This window comes from Cyprinodon tularosa, unplaced genomic scaffold (assembly GCF_016077235.1).
Source record: "Cyprinodon tularosa strain WSP-4 unplaced genomic scaffold, ASM1607723v1 ctg460, whole genome shotgun sequence".
NCBI lineage: Eukaryota > Metazoa > Chordata > Actinopteri > Cyprinodontiformes > Cyprinodontidae > Cyprinodon > Cyprinodon tularosa.
This window is the reverse complement of record NW_024039186.1, coordinates 362,352-383,996: the sequence shown is the minus strand read 5'-3', so window position 1 is coordinate 383,996 and position 21,645 is coordinate 362,352. Positions and strand designations below refer to the sequence as shown.

The 21,645-nt window shown below is 38.5% G+C and overlaps 1 protein-coding gene across 2 annotated transcripts in view; it reads right to left on the bottom strand.

Moving 5' to 3' along the window:
* The window catches only part of LOC119793838 (glutamate receptor ionotropic, kainate 5-like), a 307,049-nt gene that overhangs the window by 70,321 nt on the left and 215,083 nt on the right, over nt 1-21,645 (bottom strand). For both annotated transcript variants that reach the window (XM_038301110.1, XM_038301109.1), the window contains 2 exons: nt 19,644-19,805; nt 6,659-6,811 (listed from right to left, as the gene is read on the bottom strand). In XM_038301110.1, the coding sequence (XP_038157038.1) occupies nt 6,659-6,811; nt 19,644-19,805 (315 nt within the window). The remainder of the gene's footprint in view (nt 1-6,658; nt 6,812-19,643; nt 19,806-21,645) is intronic.

The following is a 21,645-nucleotide window of genomic DNA, read 5'->3' as shown; positions in this document are numbered from 1 at the left end:
ATGATCCTGCTTCAAAAGCTTGATAATTTCCAAACTGCTGCACCCCTCTAAAAGACATCTGACAATTTTTGACCTTTCAGAGTCTGTCTAATCTCTTTTCTGACCGATTTTGCCAAAGGAAAGGAAGTTACCTAAAAATAAGCACACCTTATACAGTGGGGCAGAAAAGTATTTAGTCAGCCACCAATAGCGCAAGTTCTCCCACTTAAAAAAATGAGAGAGGCCGGTAATTTTCATCATAGATATACCTCAACTATGAGAGACAAAATGAGAAAAAAAAATCCAGAAAATCACATTGTCTGATTTTTAAAGAATTTATTTGCAAAATATGGTGGAAAATAAGTATTTGGTCAATAACAAAAGTTCATCTCAATACTTTGTTATATACCCTTTGTTGGCAATGACAGAGATCAAACGTTTTCTGTAAGTCTTCACAAGGTTTTAACACACTGTTGCTGGTATTTTGGCCCATTCCTCCATGCAGATCTCCTCTAGAGCAGTGATGTTCTGGGGCTGTCGCTGGGCAACACGCACTTTCAACTCCCTCCAAAGATTTTCTATGGGGATGAGATCTGGAGACTGGCTAGGCCACTCCAGGACCTTGAAATGCTTCTTACGAAGCCACTCCTTCGTTACCCGGGCGGTGTGTTTGGGATCATTGTCATGCTGAAAGACCCAGCCACGTTTCATCTTCAATGCCCTTGCTGATGGAAGGAGGTTTTCACTCAAAATTTGACGATACATGGCCCCATTCATTCTTTCCTTCACACGGATCAGTCATCCTGGTGCCCTAGCAGAAAAACAGCCCCAAAGCATGATGTTTCCACCCCCATGCTTCACTGTAGGTATGGTGTTCTTTGGATGCAACTCAGCATTCTCTCTCCTCCAAACACGACGAGTAGAGTTTTTACCAAAAAGTTCTATTTTGGTTTCATCTGACCATATAATATTCTCCCAGTCATCGTCTGGATCATCCAAATGCTCTCTAGTAAACTTGAGACGGGCCTTGACATGTACTGGCTTAAGCAGGGGGAAACGTCTGGCACTGCAGGGTTTGAGTCCCTGGCAGCGTAGTGTGTTACTGATGGTAGCCTTTGTTACTTTGGTCCCAGCTCTCTGCAGGTCATTCACTATGTCCCCCCGTGTGGTTCTGGGATTTTTACTCACCGTTCTTGTGATCATTTTGACCCCACGGGGTGAGATCTTGCGTGGAGCCACAGATCGAGGAAGATTATCAGTGGTCTTGTATGTTTTCCATTGTCTAATAATTGATCCCACAGTTGATTTCTTCACACCAAGCTGTTTACCTATTGCAGATTCAGACTTCCCAGCCTGATGCAGGTCTATAATTTTGTTTCGGGTGTCCTTTGACAGCTCTCTAGTTTTGGCCATGGTGGAGTTTAGAGTGTGACTGTTTGAGGTTGTGGACAGGTGTCTTTTATACTGATAACGGGTTCAAACAGGTGCCATTAATGAAGGTAACGAGTGGAGGACAGAGGAGCCTCTTACAGAAGAAGTTACAGGTCTGTGAGAGCCAGAAATCTTGCTTGTTTGTAACTGACCAAATACTTATTTTCCACCATATTTTGCAAATAAATTCTTTAAAAATCAGACAATGTGATTTTCTGGATCTTTTTTTTCTCATTTTGTCTCTCATAGTTGCACTATTGGTGGCTGACTAAATACTTTTTTGCCCCACTGTATAGGGTGTTGATGTCATTAGGCCACACCCCTTCTCATTACAGATATGCACACCACCTGATTTACTTGATTGGTAGTTGGCTTTCAAGCCTATACAGCTTGGAGTAGGACAACATGTATGAAAAGGATGATGTGGTCGAAATACTAATTTGCCTAATAATTCTGCACACAGTGTATATAAAAAGTTTAATATATTATCTGTTTGAGGCTGATACCTATTCAAACAGGGAAAAATGTTGTCCATAATGCCGTCAAACCTGGTTTGACAAAAATTACACTGAAATGTAAATAAATGTACGTCTTGACACAAACTATTGCATGAGTATCAATGGGATAATTATTGTGCTGCTGACATTGTTTTTCTTACAAAATCTATTCTTGAATGAATTACATATCCTCTGTTTTTTTTCATCAATATATGAAAAACTGGCTTTCTTATTTTACCACACCTTAAACATTAAAATGTAAATCCGGTTCCAGGGTAGCATTTTGCCCTGTTAATAGTTATCAAGCAATTTATAATTTTAGACACATGTTCTCATAGTCACATAGTCTTTGTGTCCCCTCTGATTCTTAGGTTATTTTACCTAGCTCACGGTTAGAAGAACTAGCATAACAATACTATCGTTAAAGACAAAAAGGCTTGTAGTAAAAATGTGGCAGATAACATATATACGCACCTGTTAACGTGCTTGTATTTTGTCTTTTAAACAGATCTTTAAACTTATTGTTCTGCAGCTTAATGTACTGTAACAGGGTTCTCGCTGTTCTTATTAGCTTAGTGGTTTTATGATATTAGTTATAAAAGTGTTATTTATTTTCTCCATTTTGCAGGATTCTGTCCCAAAAGATAGAGAAAAAACAATTAATTAAAAAAATAGGATTTACATACATATAATGATTTTTAGCTCTACCTGATAATTCTGCATTATTGTTATAAGAGGCGTGCTGAACATTGGCAGTTTAAAAAAATATATATTTTGTAATACATATATTTTCATAGAAACTGTGTCATTCATATATGACTGTCTTTTTATTTTTATTTTTGCAATTTTGTTTAGTCAGTGTTAGTTGAAATCGGGAAACCTTGACGGTTGACAGCCATAGAAAAAAAAAAGAAATAAAAATTCAGCTACCAGTTTTGAATGTTCAAAAGAGAAGCCAATGTGCAATGAATCATTGCATGGGGGTATTTTTCAAAAGAACAACCAGTTCTGCATCAAGCAAAAATTGAGCAGAATAATCTTTGCAACCGATATGTGTCTCACATATAATTGGCTAAAACAAATTTTACAATGTAATTTTTTTTATTTTTTTTTTAAGAAGTTAGTTTTTAATGCCCGCAATCTGCAATCTGTCAGACATCAATGAACATAAAACCAAAATCAAATCAATGCCTTTGAATTTCCTTAATTTTTATCTGATACAAATGTGTTTATTCAGATATGTGTTTTGAGTCTGGAAAAAAACAAAAAAAAGAAACATAATCACAAACTCTGAAAAAAGCTAAGAACTGAGAAAACAGACAGTACATCAGATCAGTGGTAGAGCTGCTAGAATATGTGTGCTTGCAGTAATGTGCAAATAAGTGTGAGACCTGTGTGATACATGTGCAGCCGAGCATGCATTTTGTTCCTGGGTTTATGTGAGTTATGTGTTATGGAGTACACATTCAATATGAATGGGTGTGTGCGTGTGCATGACTCAAGATGAATTACATCCCAAAAACAGTGGAGCGAGAAAGACAGAGAGAGGGAGAGGGGTCCCCGGTTGCTGCCAAACACAGGGCAGAGATGATGAAGTGATGCACTGTGAGCTACCAAAACAATATGGAGGGAGAGGCATCATCAGCGGATGGAAAAAACCAGAAGTGGCAGCCAGATAGCAACAAGGGAGGAGGAGGATGAAGGCAAATCACATTAATATGAAGAAAAAAAAAGAAACAAACTCTTTAATATTTCTTAAAATTTATATCTTTCTCTATATCATGTTCAAAATAAACTTTTACTTTCTTGTTACTCATGTTGATAATAAACAAGCTCCTCAAATGTTTTGTACAAGTATAAAATATGATTATGTAATGTTTGAGCAACTTGGAAAAAAAAACAGTGCTACTAACTGTTAAAGAAAAATGATTATTTTTTAGACTTTATTACAGTTAATCTTATGGCATGTGTAAACACTCTCACTTGAACATATTTCTTAATTTTGAACAAGGCTGTGTTAATGATTTAAAACTACTAATGGGTAAGTATTCAAAGCACAGGAGGCCTTAAAATGAGTATCTCCTGGGGGGTGAATAACAGTTAAGCCTGCAGGAGAGATTTCTGCTTGGTTTACAGAAGGTCAAAAGTGAGGCCCCCCGCATTCCACAAGCTGTCTGTGAGAGCTTATCTTGTGTTTTATGACTTTAGGAATGCTAGATGCCAGGACAAGCTTTCCGCCTTTTCTTGTTAAAACAAAGAAGCAAATGACCCCAGATGTTTGCAGTAAATAAGGGGAAGCCCTAGCAGTGTCAGAGATGGCTGTTGGTTGGAGGACCGAGGGCCAGCCCTTTTTGAATGGATTAGATACAAGAGGATAAAGCTTTCTAAATAGAAGAAAAAGATCAGATTTTGCTCTTGCAAACTCTCCAAAGATGTCTTGTACGTCTTTGCTTTCTTTCCTCCTATGTCAGGTAATGGAATGTATGTCTCTGTTGTTTTGCAGTTTCTGGTGTAGGTTTGTGCATTGTCTTATTTCTAAAGTGTATGCATTGTCTTATATTGGATTAAACTCTGTAATTCTGTGACGTCAACACGCAATGTTGGTTTTATTACCAAACGCAGCTCGCCGAGTGGACCTGGGGAAGGGAAGAATCAGAAGCCAATCTTTTTCCAAAGTTAACTATGTTAGAATATTTTCTTCCTTTACACTAACTTAATAAGAACCTAAAGTAGTAATTTATACTAGAAAAGAAAACAACTGCAAGGGTAATGAAAAAAGGCAGCAACCATAAAAGACATTAAAGAGTAAATAAATGTACTTAAGTCTTATTAAAGCATATTAAAAAGCATATTAAAAATAATGAAATTATGCATCTGCATCTTTAAGACTGTACAAAGCAATGCTGTCTTAGAGTGAAGTGATAACTGTTGCTCCTACTTAGCTATTTAAAGAATTGTACAATGATGGTTATAATTAAGTTTAAAAAAAAAACAATTATTTGGACTTTTTTTATAAAGGGGTCTTCTATGCATGTTATTTCAACTGTGCAGAAAACAATGCCCCAAAGAATAATAGGTTTCTCTACAAATCCAAATCATTGCTTTTTCGGATTTTATGTTATTTTTGATTACTGTACATACTGTATGAAGGGTGAGTTTCACATTTTAATTTTTCCTGTAAAAATGCATTATATAGAATGCTTACCAATGATCTCTATTTTAAAAAAATACCAGTTGTTTAACCCACTAATAGTTTACAAAGTTGGGATTTAACCAAAGAATGAAAGCTCAGGGTGTAAATTAAGTGTTTTCAAATTTGTGGAAGCAGAAACTTTGCCCTATTCATGAGTTTGTTTGTTTTTCCCAAACTCCATTCATGTCAGCACCCCTACTTTTCATCTTAACATTTCCTCCACCATGTTTCAGTGGGTGGATGTTATGTTCAGGGTAATGTGCACAAATCATAGTATTATCCACCTAAGCCACAAAAGGGTTATGTTTTGGTTCAATCTGAAAATAATATCATCTTCCACTTTTGTTGTGGTAACATTACTTCTGTCAAACTAGAAATTGAACTTTTATGGCCACTTTCAACAGTGGCTTTCTTCTTGCCATTCTTTAATGACACATTTTTAATGCAAAAAATGCTGTCAATCTCCGCAGCTGCTTCAGAGACAACTTGCCTCTTGGCTTTCAGTACAAATTATGCTTTTATAGCATTTCCTGTCAGCCTATGTGAATATTGTTTAGTTTCAGGTAATGGTTTAAGTAGCACTACATGCAAAGATCAAATCTTTGGATATTATTTTACAACCTAACAATGCTTTACAGCTCTTGCTATCTTTCTCACAAATCTTACTGGTGTGCTTTTTCTTTTTCATGATGCTATTTGCTCATGGCCGTTCTGTTGCAAGCCCAAATATTAAGGGAACAGTCATTGTGATAATAAACTTTGTAATCACCCGTTTGTTAACTTAAAATACTATTAACTGAAGTCACAACAGTGATGCTCAGGAAAAGTTAGAGCAGAATCTACCTGCTGAAGAAGCAGAGATTTTGACTCTATTTTGGCATCAGCCATCTTTTATGGTGTAGTTAAGCTCATCAGGAGAGCAAGCTCTGTTGCACCCTTGACCCTATGCAGGTGGTGTGAGACATGATTCTGGCAAAAATAGCTTCCTTCTTGGTTAACAGAGCCACACCATACATAAGACTGCTGGAGAGCTTTAGGGACAGACCACAGAACTCTAAGGGCCTGATCTTCAAAAGGTTTGAATGTATTAAAATTATGCAAAATTGTTAGAATGGAAAAAAAACTTATTTACAAAGAAGGTACAAATTGCATGTGGGTGAGCCTTTGTGAATAGCCAGATCATATTGTAATGACTAAACCATGCGAATTCATGGCTTGAAAATATGCAGCTCTATGTTAAAATGTACCACCCACAAAGCAACATATCAAAGATGTAACTGATTGCAGGTGCATCCATGTTTAGCTCATTTAAAACCTACCTACTTATTGCATAGACTTTTTTGCTCATGCAAAAACTATTATTTATAAGCATTTTTGAAGATCATGTCATGCATGATTTCTAGGTTTATATGTGAATTGCATGTTCATGTATGGCCTGACATTAGTTATAGTGTAAGGACCATTTTCTTTATATTCTCAACATTGTTAGGACCAAAGTCAGGGGTAAGATTACAATAATCCATGGAATAGGAATGGTGGTGTATGTTTGTATATTTACCATGCGAAGGTAGTTCATGAGGCTGGTCCCATGTTGCCAGATGAGGGGGGAGGTGCAGCTCAGCGGCTTCACTCCAATCTCCTGACTGCGGTTCAGCTCCCGCACAGCACTCACCACCACGTGAACAGCATCAAACATAAGGGCTGATGACAGCTAGGCATGAAAAAAAAAGGATAAGAAAGATTTTATCTTCTGCCCCCTTTGCTCTAAAAAAGGGTGAATGAATTTACTTTCACAAGAGACCTTTCTTCTTATCTTCTTAATTGCTAACTTCTGAATTAAGGATTCAAGGGAAATCAAACAATATTTAAGATTCATGCAGAGTGATGAGGAACGATAATTAATTTTGAAAACAAAGGAGTGAAACCTACTTAAAATCGTTGTGTTAGTTAAATAATTAAAGAAAAACACGACGCTGGTTGATTATTGTTGTATGATTTGTTGAATGTATACTTATCTGAAGACAAAAACTGTCAGTTTTGCATAGTCTAATCATGCCATCAGCAAAGCTTTGATGAAACAAATAAATATGATACATTTAAGAGTAAAATACTTAATGAAATGAAATGTTTCTGGTTTACTCGTACCATTTCAATGGTCTTTCATAAGACAAAAGGCATTTCTTAACATTACCTACACTTGTTTTACTGTAGAACCAGTACCTTCTAAGTTAAGTCCCTAAGGCTTCAAAGTAAAGATGGATAAATTGGACACAATTTTATTTATTTATTTTTCTTGATTGAAGCATCAAGAAAAATGCACTGTGACTGTAGTACTTTCTATGGAACAGCAAAAAAATTGGCGGAGGTACGAAAAATAAACATATTCACAAACTCTTTTTTTTACCAATATCATCAATAAGAGTTAAGCCTTATCCTTACATCATGAAAAATTTATATCACAATACTTTTTTTGTCCTAAAACATGGGAAATGATGCAGTACAGTATGATTATCTGTTAAACTGAGAATGACTTGTGAAACCTCAGAATTTCACTTAGAGAGTCTGAGCCAATGGCAAAAAGCAGATTATATATGATGTTATGGAAAGCCAAAACTGCAAAGTCCCTTAACAGTGGTTTTATTTTTCTTCCTTCCCCACTAAATCATCCATTCAACCACACAGCCTGTGTTATGTAAATTTCCTCATCTGAACCAGTACCCTAGGGTCTGCATGGACTTCCTGTGGACAGTGGTAGATACATCAACTTTTTGTTGCTACACTGATTGCGCACATGAACAGAGTCTCTATACAGTACGTGTGCATTTTTTGTTATACAGTTGACAAAGTAGCAAATAATCCCCCGCTGTGATGCTGGATAAAAAAAAAACATATTTCTTCTAAAGAGATGCTATGGTTTGACTAAGCAAGGGATTGTACAAATACAGATATTTGCACCTAGGCGAACCCAGGCAGCAGTTGTTCATTAACAAGGGGAAAAACAGTGTAAAGGAAAAGCAAAACAAACAAAATGAATAAAATTGAATAAGAATATAATATGAAGTAATGTCTTAAATAATAATCTGGTTTATTTAATTAGTAAAGGGGGTTGTTTAAAAAGTGAAAGCTGTTTCGGTGTCAATGACTTAACAACAGGTATACAAAAGGAGGGGAAATGAATCAGCCCCAGAAACATTAATGGTTTTCAGTTGGAAATCAGAGACAGATTGTCCCCTCTTATATGAGTTTGTTTGTGGTTTTATTGTTTCCTTTTTACTGTTTTTAATAGTTTTTCATACACAGGTCAGGGTCAGGACTGTTAGCAAGAGCCGAACCATACATAGGTTACACAGACAGTCCAAGTCCATTTGGATGACCCACCAATATATTTCATTCTCAGAGGGTTTTTGCTGTGTCTCCCTGCTACAGCCCTAAGTAAATTAATAAGCAACCTTATTCATGTTGCACATTTCAAGATGCTTCGTCAAAGAAATGGCTAAAAAAAAATACTCAAGACAAAGCAAGTCTTAAGGCAGATTTAAGGAGTCAATGAGTTTCTATTTTTGTTGGTCTTTAAAGGAAACCGCTGCATCTGCATTTCTTAAGAGTCCAAGATAAAAAGTTTCAAAGTCTGAGCCAAAGAAAAGACAGCTCTTTCTCATTTAGGTTTTAATTTAGTATTTAGCCGGTCCTGATAACTGCAACTCATGACCCAAATATAGATAGAGGAGATATAGATTAGTGTCTATCAATGCAGTGCTCTCTAAGCCAAAACTAGGATCATTAAATGCACTTGATAATAAACAAGTGGCTAATGAAATTGCATTATTAATGGTGTCACATGACAACATTTTGAAGAACTACTCTGAAGCCTATAGCCTTTTATATAGAAGTTAGCACAAGATACAAAGAGTGTATTTCTCTGAAGGATGATGAGGGTGCTCTATTAGCCAAGCATCCTCTAACAGGCAGGCAGCATAGGGCAACACTGAATGCAGACAGTGTAAAGGATGACTAGCATTTGCCAGTTAACACCAGAATCATCAGGTTTGGCATCAGCATCCCGTTCTTCACAGAGATGAGATCAGATTCATTCTGAGCTTTTGTGACAGATGTGAAAATGTCTGGTGAAGCTGCATTGACTGCTGCCAACAACCTTGTTTAATTCAATTCAGCTCTTTACAGAGACAATTCAATCAAATCATAGACAGATATGTTTAAAGTTTTCTAAGACTGCCAAGCTAATTGCATCGAGTCACAGACTTTCACTCCGTCTGGATACAAATGTAGCATCAGTAGACATTCACTTGTATTGTGTTGTTGACTTTACGGCAATTCCAGCTTTTCTTTTTTAATTGCCATTACACTGTTACAAGTACAGAGCAACTAAGTGAACACTGCAACATTTCCCCTTAGGCAAGACAATGGCAAGACTGCCATTGTGCGGCCACCCTTGAGCAGTGTGCAGTTAACGGTCTTTGTTCAGGGACCCAGCGTGGCAGTCTGTGGGAGTGGGGCTTAAACTCAGAATCTCTGAATTCCAAACTCTATGCCCTAACCACTAGGCTACCACTCCCCTCACACTCAATTCCTCACAATTGTGGATAGGAAAACTCCCTTTTAACAGGAACAAACCTCCAGCAGAACCACCTCAGTGTAAGAGGCCTTCTGCAAAAGCGGACTGGGGGTTAATAGCCTGGCATACCATACTGACTTATGTTTCACTGTGGCCTATTTCTGTGGAAAGAAGCAGTAAAGCCAGTTTTAAAAGGCAGTACTAACAGAGACAGCAAAAAAGTTTAGAAGCAATCCTATAACTACGGATGTGATGGAAAAAAAACATCTTAAAAAAAATATATACAGCAGCCAGTTGTTGAAATGTTTGTGTTATAAACAGGACAGGACATAAAAGGGGCATCACAATAAATCATTTCTCCATTGCAGCTGTTATCTTGACTGTTATGGTAACAAAAATGTGCTGCTGAATAATGGTCCAACTCCCAGTGCTGTGATTGATCCAGTCCATTTTAGATAGGGTGGTATTGAGCCTTTCCAAACTAACTTAACTTAAACCCTGTATAAGTGAGTTGGCTGACGAGGCTAGGGCAGTCAAGCAGACCCAACTAGAATAAATAGAACAGAATAAACAATGACATCCTGGTTTTCTTTATGTATTCAGAAAATATTCTAAGACCTATTTTAAAACATTTTAATGTTGCAATTGGTCTTTAGTTTCTATGTCGTCACATGGATTAAGTATTCAGGTAACTCTTGAAAGTTAAAAATACACCACTACGTTGCACCTCAGGACACAATATATTGTCTAATGAGAAACTTCCCGACATTGTCTGGCATGTCCACAAATACGTAAAGGCCATACAAACTACAGATTATCCCCTTGAGTTACAACAATGACATTTAAACAGACTGGACTAGCTTGTTCTATCAGTGTTTCAGCTTCTGTTGGTTTATAATTTTCATTTTCAATGAATGATGTTGCATCCTTTTGTTCCTACCACCTTTCATATTAGTATATATATTAAACAAGTTTATCTTTGAGATTTGATGTGTTTTTATAGTATGTCTTCAATTTTTTGAGCAGTATATGTAAAGATCCAAAAAAGGGTTGAATAAGAGAATTAGTGGTTATGTACAATGGAATGTAATGATAGAAGGAAACAGTAGTGAAAATATAAAGAAACAGAGATTTGAAAAGCAAAATGAAAAAGCCTTAACCGGTCAATATTTGCGGATAAGCACAATTTATTACACTCAGTTCTAACTGATCACCTATCAGAAGGTTTCTTATAACCAATGTACTGCAATACATGATAGGTAAAATCATTACCAGTCATTAAGTGGATTGTCTTAATGTTGCAAAGCATAGTAATGGCATTAGATTCATATATTTCTAAACTTCTAAAAGTTCCTGTGACCTGTGTTAGTGTCATAATATGAGAGTTAAAGAACATAATTTTAGCAAGAGTAGGCAACTGTTAAGTTCCTCTGACAATATGGCTAAAATATAGGAAAAAAGAATAAACAAGTTTCCACAGGGGGGAGAAAAAGAGCTCTCACTTTCACACGCTGAAGAACCTGGAATTAGCATGAGTCTAGTTAGATTACTACCTACAGTACAGTAATCCTCAAAAACTATAGAAGGTAGATAAATGAACAAATAGACTTGATTATTATTTAAATTCACTGCTTTTCCAGCAATAACATTAAAGAAGAGGCAGCAACAAAACAGAACTGAAGGGCAAAGACACATTTAGCTGTGGCAAATAGTTAGCGGGCTGGAGGTGAATGAAAAAATTCAAAGCTAAGCTGCCAGAAAGAAACACTGAAAAACTTTCGACAAAAGCTTTACAATAGAGCAACATTAAGCAGTGGTAACAAGGAGAAGTGGGTAAAGAAAATAGCTCAGAACATGTTTTGTCAGCACATCATAACAAAAGAAAATCTATACATTGACTTGTACAAAATCACCCACAATATAGCAAAGCCATGCATTAGCCGTGACAAGAAAGACTTACAAAATAGGATGATAATAAGATGTAAGAAAATGGAGTTAAATTCATTCTATCTCTATTCTATGGCATTTGGCTTTTTGTAAGTTATAATAATGACATTAATTTCAATTATTTTGATTGTAGAACAGTCCTTGTGGAGCATACATACATCGTTTTTGTTTTTTTTTGTTTTTTTTTTTGTTTTAAACCTCAAACAGTTGGCTGGAGTTTTCCACATTAGGCATTTTTTAAGGGAAATATTTTAGCAATATAGCCAAATGATTAGTAAGCTAATTTAAGCTGCAGAGATTCTTGTGTGAGGAAATAAACGGCAAGTTATACCTGGTATCAGCTGCATTCAGTCAATGTGATAGCATGATTTTATCAATGTCTGGTCGGTTTTCTTTCAAACTGACACTCCTAGAGAATCAGATAAATTAAAGAGAGACAGGGCTGCACTGTGAAAGCCTGATAAAATAGACAGATGTTTGCAGATAGAAGTTTTGGCAAGTTAATAGATTCAGAGCATAATGATAGCAGCTGAGAATGGTTTAAAATAAGTGACAGATAGATAAGGGGAAAAGAGAATGAGATAAAAAAAAAATAATTGGCAGTTCTAACCACAGATTCAGTCTGGAATCACAGCTGTTTTTATAAACTAACATGTGTCACTCTGCAGCGAGTTTACTCCTCATATATCTGTCTCTAACTTTTAAATGGTGCACCTTCTGCTTGCCAGCATGATATAAGCATTGCTAATTAACATTCATGCAGTCTTCAAAATCTGTTGCAAACTCTAAACATTGTGTGAGAGATTAGTTGGACAAAAGACCCATTTTGTGTAAATAAATTGGCATATGATTCATTATTATTCAAATTGTGGCTTAGTTATTTTGAAATCAGCTTTTTTGTAACATAATGTTCACATTAAGTCACATATATAAGACGATAAAAGATATTGCCTAAACTGAAGCTTTGAGCAACAGAGGGTAGCACTGTTGACTTGCTTGTTTCTGTGTGGGTTCTCTCTGTGTTGGGAGCTGGAGAAGTACCACCTTCCTCCAGCAGAGTCCGCCGTGGATCCTCCTGAGCCGAGCCTTCGACGCACCTGAGGCTCGTTCCATCATCAGAGGATCCACAGTATAAAAGCTGTCTTCAGACCTTGCCTCGACACCGCAGTGTTGAATCTAGTTGGTTAGCACCTGAGCCAAAGAACCTTCTGAGAATCTTTTGATGCCCTCTGAGTCCTGCTAGGATTCTAATCCTTTTTGTCTCTGATTCCAGGAAACCAGTTTTTCTCTGTAAGCTCTGGATGAGCTTAGACTGCCGAGCCTGCCCTCTGAGCCAAACCCGAAGACTCCTCTCTGGATTTCCCATGCAGCTCTGGATTAAGAGCTGGAAACCCAAAGCCAAGGTCTGCTCCCTCATCAGAAGTAAGACGCTGAAGCAGTTATCGGACCCTGCTGAAACAAACCTTCTCTGGACCCAACAGCTCCTCTCTCTGAGCTCAAACCGGAACCCACAAGGTATTAACCTGAACATCACAAACCCAAACCCAATTGCTCTCAAAGCTAACAGCTCTGTTATCTACACAGACTCCAGTGAACCAGTCCCCAGGCCTGAACCAGTTCCTGACAATATTTCATGTGCTTGTGAACAATAAACTTTGTTTAAACTTTTACTATTGTTTCCGTCTCCGTGGTGTTCTGCATTACTGGGTCTCATCAGTGAACCCATCATGACAGAACACTGCGGCCAAACACAAGGCCCAGCAGATCATCTCCGCCGTCGATTGGAGGAGCAAGATGCTCAAATCCAGGGACAAACTCAAACCCTACGTGAGTTATATCGTGTGGTTGATTCTCACAATCATATGCTTCAGAGTTATGCTAACTACATGAGCAGTACTAATGCCACGACGGCAGCACAACCATTTCCGGGTCCAGTTCCACCTCCGAGGTCACCGGCAGTGACGTCATCACCTGAGTTCCGCCCAAGTTTTCCGGAGAAATTTTCTGGTAATATGAAGGACTGCAAGGGTTTTTTGTTTCAATGTCGCCTACTTTTTCAAAACTCTCCCAGCAGTTTTCCCACGGATTACAAAAAAATAACTTTCATTCTGTCCCAATTAACAGGAAGAGCCCTGGAATGGGCTCAGGCAAGGTTTGCCTCTGACGAAAGCCTCAGTTGTCAATATTCCAATTTTGTCTCTGAATTTTCTCAAGTATTCAACCAAGAAACTGATCAAACCATTGACTGTCGTGCTCTTTTCAATCTCAAACAGGGAAGTTCTTCAGTGGCAGAGTTCTCCATTAACTTCCGGGTAAAAGCGGCTGCTTCCGGATGGAATCAAAATGCTTTAAAGGGCGCTTACTTTATGGCTTTAAACGAAAGCATCAAGGATGAACTAGCAACCCTCGACGAACCTGCAACACTCGAAGAATTAATCCGCCTTACAATTAAGTTGGATAACAGTGTTCGAGCTAGAAACAGCTCCAAATATAGGAATCAGGGTTTCTTTGCCTCTGCCCCTGCTTCTAATAACGTGACTGTTTTTTCTGCTTCCACAGAACATTTGTCCAAGCCGAGACCTAAAACCCAGTCTTTCCCTTTGCCTGTTCAGGCCTCTCATACTGGAGAGACGGAAATTGAACCCATGCAGGTTGGACATACAAGGCTGACTCCTGAGGAAAGACAAAGACGTTTTCTGAGCAAACTGTGCATCTACTGTGGTGAGAGGGGTCATTTCATCGCTTCATGCCCAGCTAAATCAAAAGCCGGGGCCCGTCAGAGGTTTTGAGGAGTCTGGCGGGCCATGTTAACTCTGAAAAATCTCCTCGTCTGATGCTTCCTGCCACTTTATTCTTCTCAGACCAGAACCTCTCTTTTTCTGCCTTCATCGATTCAGGCTGTGAAAGAAATGTAATTGACTCTAATCTTGTCCAGCAGCTTCAAATTGAAACCGTTCCTCTAAACCAGCCTCTTTGTGTCTCTGCTATCGATGGGAAGAAACTCCACCAGGTCACCCATCAAACCCAGCCTCTCGAGCTACTTATCTCAGGTAATCATTGTGAAACCATAACATTTTTTGTTTTTCCCTCCGCATGTTCCCCCCTGGTGCTTGGTTTTGAATGGTTGGAGAAACATAATCCCCATATTAACTGGACTGATCGTCATGTGGAATCCTGGTCTACTCTTTGTCATGAAACATGCCTCCGTTCAGCAGCTCCTGCTGTGGGGTCCCCTAGAGGTGGGGGGGAGATGGACTCTCCTGACCTTACTTCTGTCCCTTCCGAGTACCATGATTTGGCTCCTGTCTTCAGTAAGGTCAGTGCTACGTCCCTTCCACCACACAGACCATATGACTGTGCGATTGAGCTATTACCTGGAGCACCCCTTCCCAGCAGCAGACTTTATAATATTTCCAAACCTGAACGAGAAACCATGGAAAAATACATTAATGAGTCTTTAGCTGCCGGAATAATTCGCCCATCTTCTTCTCCGTTGGGTGCAGGGTTCTTTTTCGTTGGCAAGAAGGACGGTTCTCTAAGACCCTGTATAGATAACAGAGGCCTGAACCAAATAACCATTAAAAATAAGTACCCTCTCCCACTACTCGCTTCAGCTTTTGAACCCGTTCAAGGGGCTACTGTTTTTACCAAACTCGACTTGAGGAACGCTTATCACCTTCTCAGGATTCGAGACGGAGATGAGTGGAAAACAGCCTTTAAAACTCCCTTGGGCCAGTTTGAATATTTGGTCATGCCTTTTGGTCTAACTAATGCCCCTGCATGTTTCCAAGCCCTGGTTAACGACGTTCTCAGAGACTTCCTGAATGTATTCGTGTTCGTTTACATTGATGACATACTCATTTATTCCAAGAACCATTCTGATCACAAGAAACATGTCCGCCTAGTGTTACAAAGACTACTGGAAAATAAACTTTTCGTCAAAGCCGAAAAATGCGAGTTTCATCAGTCTTCAGTCACCTTTTTGGGGTTTTTGCTCGAGGGTGGGCAGATTAAACCTTCAGAAGATAAGATAAAAGCAGTCTTGGATTGGCCAGTACCCGAAAATCGAAAGCAATTACAGAGATTCCTGGGTTTCGCCAATTTTTACCGGAGATCATCAGAAATTACAGTCAAACAGCTCTTCCTCTAACTTCCCTAACATCAGTCAAAAGAACCTTCCAATGGACCCCCGAGGCGCAAGCTGCATTTGTTAAACTTAAAACTTTGTTTTCCAGAGCTCCAGTGCTAATTCAACCCGATCCTGCTAAACAATTCATCCTTGAAGTTGACGCTTCCGACTCTGGAGCGGGCGCTGTATTATCACAAAGACTTGACTCAGATCAAAAGGTTCATCCATGTGCCTATTTTTCTCGTAGACTTTCCTCCGCAGAGCAAAACTACGACGTTGGAGACCGAGAACTCTTGGCCATAAAACTGGCATTGGAGGAATGGAGACACTGGTTGGAAGGAGCTGAGCACCCGATTCTTGTTTGGACTGATCACAAGAATCTAGCTTACATCCAATCAGCCAAACAAGCCAACCCTCGCCAATCAAGGTGGTCCCTATTTTTCTCTCGCTTCAACCTAATTATTTCTTACATACCCGGATCCAAGAACGTCAAACCCGACTCTCTCTCTCGTCTTTACTCCGTTGATCATTCCGAGACGCCTGAACCTGTCCTACCCTCATCCTGCACTGTTGGAGTGGTTACATGGGAGATCACCGATCTTATAAACTCAGCCCTGGCTTCCGAACCTGACCCAGGTAACGGTCCTGCTAACCGAACATATGTCCCCCCTTCTGTTAGATCTCGCCTGATACAGTGGATGCATGCTGCCAAATTCTCTGCTCATCCGGGGGTGAGCAGAACAGTGGCTTTAATCTCTAGACGTTTCTGGTGGCCTACTCTACATAAAGATGTCAAGGAGTATGTCTTGGCTTGTGCTACCTGCGCCAGAAACAAAGCCTCTCACCAACCACCTTCAGGTCTACTGCATCCTCTTCCAGTCCCCTCGCGCCCTTGGTCCCATATCGATATCGACTTCGTCACTGGTCTACCCATCTCCCGAGGTATGTCTACAATCTTCACCATTGTTGACCGATTTTAAAAGTCCTGTCATCTGATCCCTCTTAGAAAACTTCCCACGGCTTTCCAAACCGCCCAGCTTCTGATCAAACATGTCTTCCGATTACATGGAATCCCCCAGGAGATCCTTTCAGATCGCGGACCTCAATTCATCTCCCAAGTCTGGAAGGCCTTTTGCTCTGCTCTCAATTGTAAGTCCTCGCTAACCTCTGGCTATCATCCACAGTCAAATGGACAAACAGAACGAATGAATCAGCAGCTCGAGTCCACCCTTCGCTCTGGGTACTCCGGCTTCCTCCCACAGTCCAAAAATATGACTTTTAGATTAATTGGCTTCTATAAATTGTCCTTAGATGTGAGTGCATGTGTGTGCATGGTTCTGTGTCTTTGTGTTGCCCTGCGACGGACTGCCGAGCTGTCCAGGCAACCTGCCTCTAGCCCATAGACTACCGTGGAATCGCAACAGACCCACCCGACCCTGACAAGGATTAAGCTGGAGAAAAGGGATGGACAGGGGCGTTGCTAGGCACAAAGCTTTACTGGGGCACTGGCCCCCTAGTGCATATGCCCCTCCTGCCATACACAAATACAGACGAGCACACTGCCCCACCCTGATAAATTCCTACCAAAATTGCCAGTTGAGATATTAATGAGTGTAAGAGCATATTTGTTTTAACAAACATGAACATTTTCAACATTGCAGCTATAAAAAATAAGACATCAACAACTTTAAAAATAAAAGTGTCCTTATACACGTTCTGAAGTAATCCTTAATTCCTAGGTTTCAGAGTTTTAGTTCAGGGGAAATTTTAACTAATCCTGAACTAAGTTTTTCTTTTATTTTTGAGCATTAAAGTGTACCTCCTATTTTTCATTTTTGCAAAGCGGTCGATCACTAGACTGTGACTCAGCTTAGAAAGTTCTTCCTTTTAAACTGATAAAATAGCAAGATGATGGAGCCTGTCTTGTCCCATTGTGCACCTCGGCCAAGTGTGGAGCCTTCTCAATACACTGAATGACCTTTCACAACTCCAGCTGATGATTGTGATTGTGAGGGAGATCTGGATGACCTGCGTTAGTGTGGGGAACATGGTGTTATCAAGCAAGTTGAAAACACTGCATATCCTTGATGACAAGGATTTCTTTTTCAACCAGGAAAAGCTTTCAAACCATTTTGAATTAAATTAAAGTTTTTTTTACTCCAAATTTGTCCTGGGGATGGTGGGACAACTTCACTTGTTTAGGACCAGCATGCTTTCCCCCTAAGTCACTAATGTCCCCTTCTTGTTTGTGGACGCTGGTTGTTGCTCCCTCATCACCGTCATGGTCCTGTCTCTCCTGTCTCTCACCTGTCTCTTGCCTGTCAGTCTCGCCTCCTCCTCCCTTTCCTACTCCAGCACCTTCATTCTCATTCTCTACAGCAAACATTAAAAAACGTAAAATTATAATTATGTAAATATCAATCATATTGCTTATAAAGTCCCTAATGTAACTGCTTAGTTTAAATCACTAATTCATTACGGGACCTTACCTCCCTCTCTCTCATCTTGTTTTACTGCTTCCCTGTCTCTGCTTCGTGTGAGGAATTTCCTGATATCCATCAACAAACCAGTGCAGTAATTTTCAGTTAGTAGCCTATAAATCATGTGGTTTCACTGGGAAAATAATAAAATTGACAGGTAAGAAACGTTACCAGAACTAAAAATGCGTTGCGGCCACACAGTGTCCCATCCGACTCAGTTGAGAGCAGCGCGTTAGTTTACCTGCAGTTCATGCAGTGACATGCACTGACGTGGGGGCGCTAATACATGCTGCGCATTTGAGTAGAAATATACGTCTCCTCCCATTGGAATTATCTAAATTGATGCATTAAAAAAATTTATCACTTGTGCAAATATTGATGAGATTTTTACTGGGGCAGAGCTCATTTATACAGGGGCACGTGCCCCAGTAAATGGGGCCTGGGGACGCCGATGGGGATGGATGAAGCTTTGAAGGCATATATAGACGGATTTTTTCCGATTATTTGAGGAAAGACATAGACATTATGCTTCCATGTGGATTTACATATATATTTCTTTTTTACTTTGCATTTTTGCCTCTTTAAATGAGCAATAATTCCTGCAATTATGCTATAACATTAAAAGCAATTTTGTTTATATATTAAGAAGTCAATTCTTAACTCTCTAGATCATTATTAGCTTGATCAGCCCTGAGCCGTCACCTACTGATCAAAAACCCCTTTTTTCAGTAGGTCCACTCTATTCATTTCAACCATGTCAAAAATTGGGGCAGTTATTGCGGGACAAGTCCTCATACTGAGCTGTTTACAAAGGCAATGTGTTCAAAATGAAATCAGGAAAAAAACGGGGATGTAGGAGGCTAATTTATAAGAAAATTGGATTTTTGATTGCATGTTGGGCAACCTCTGTAGTTAATGTAGGCTGCAAGACAGTGGCAGAGAGCAAGGCATTTCAACACATAGAGGCAGGGTAAGTACAGCAAAGCTGGATTCAGAAATTATGAAAATATTTTAAAGGTTAAGGTAAGGACTCACGGCCTCCAAAAAAATATAAAAAATGCATGAAATTGAATCATGTGCTAACCGTTAATATGCTAGTTTAACATATTTGTTATGATATTAAGGTATCAATAATATCAGCCTGAATAGGACATTGTCTCTGACTTTTCACAGAATAACTACTAAATAAACCAAAACATAGCCTGTAAAAATATCTTAGAGTTGTTCTTTTATGCATCAACATCATAGTTCTCATAGAGAAAATCAGAATTAGCTTAGAATATCTGGAAATCCACATTAAAACTAATTGGCGCTCATCTTTTTCTGCCACATATTGTCATTTTCTGGTCTCTTGAGTATCTTTGTTTGGAATCGAGCAGCTTTAATAAACACAGTGTCTGTCAGTTTTTCTCACCGCAGGTCCTGGATATGGGTTGATGTTGCAGCCTTCCTTCCATGACAAGTTTAGGCTCCTGATGAACTCCAAGTAGAAAGGATGGGAAATGTTCAACATAGAGAAGCCAACAATGTTGGACTGGTCACCCACCACATCATCTAGTTGGAGCAGAGGGAAATCCTTAAGGCCAGATAAAAAAAAAAATAAAGGGACAAAGAAGAAGAAGAGTTTGTTGGCAATTTGTAAAATAAAACTAAATGGAAAACAAACTGCATGATAAGCTTAATAATAATACCAGAAAGGAGATACATTAATTAGGTCCATTATCAGAAATGAGAATAGAAAAAACTTGGAGAAAAAAGAATGAAAGACCTGAATTGGATTTTCTTCAGTCTACTATGAATTATTTTGTTTTTATTCTGAGCAGGCTAGTAACCTAACAGAAAAAAAAGATGGACATCAAAAGCTTGGATGTTTCAAAGAAATTCAAATAGTCCTTGAAGGCAAGTCGATGTCATGCTGAGCATTGGTGCAGAAACAAACCAGAATCAAAATGTTTGCTTTGCCCTTAAAGGATTAGTGTTATGCAACAAATGCTGACAATAAAATATTTAGCCTTAGTTGTAGGGAAGCGAACCAAACAAATCTCCAGCTGATTTGTCACCTGATGACAATAATGGGTAACATGAGCTCTCAACACAATTGTACTGCTCTCAAAAAATAAATAAACCATACTGTTTGATTCATAGTTATACTTCATAGAGAAAAAAATGCTTGTTTGACTTAATCATTTCGTTATGTGCCTTGAAAACAATGGCCATCAGCAGGAAACTTCAGCCTAACTTAACAGTCAGACACATAATTAAAAATAGGTATTCTTTTAAAACACTATAATTCAATTACTTTGGCATCAAGTAGAGCCAGAACTAAAAGCAGCAGATGGCATGTCAGCATATGCCACTTCTGGTTCGTTGGCATATGCTGATTCTACAGCAATATGTCGCTGCCATTGGAAGGTATGCTGCTGACTTGAATCACTTTAAGTCGAGAGTGATGCTGTGTTTTGTTCTCACTTTGTACAATTATTGATCATTTTAGTATATACTCAGAAAAGACATTCTGTATATATACATTCCAATATTCAATAGTCTGTTGAAGTAGGAAGGTGCCCAATCTGCAGACTTTTCACATTTTACTATATTTTAGGTTAAATCAAATATATATCTGCTTATAAATACTCAAGATCTAATTTAAAGCTCTCTACAATTGATGCAATGCAAAAATTTGCCTTTGATTTGTGGTAACTGTGCATCGCTTCATTTAAAATTATTACATGTAGAGACTTAGACTGATTTACTTTGTCTTTTTGTGTACACAAGTGTAAACAAATTTCATTAAGAACAGTTCTCTAGACTATTTCATTTTTTAAAGTGCAACCTTGATAAGGTAAGCAGCAGTGATAAAAAACAACATTATGATGAAAAACAGTAATGTAAACATATGACTGTATGGTTACAGTTCTGACATTCAGTTTTTATGTTTATCACTTAATTAGTGTAAATTAGTGAATCAACACAAACGTGTGTATAAACACGTTGTAAGTAAATCAACAATAATTATATTTCAAATCCTCCTCTGTATTCATCAGGAATAAATACAAAGGGACAACCAGACAACTAATTTTGCATGTAAGTTTTTAACTGTGGGAATTGTTTGCATTTGTAAGTGAGACACAGCTTCAGCTAGACATTAATTTTGTACTCTTTTGTACCCTCAATAACACATAATGTAGTATTGTTTGTTACAGCAGACTTAACAATAATAAAGCAAAGAGAAAAAAGTATTGTTTTAAAGCCAAAAAAAAAACAGTCAACATATTAAATCCATTATCAGTTTGATAAATTATTTGATGTTTTAAATCACATCTCTTTAATTTTAGGAAGGAAATAGATGTAGCCTGTCTGAATTTGGATATTTTCTAGTGCTGCCAACTGTGGCTTGTTTACCCTTCAAATCAGGC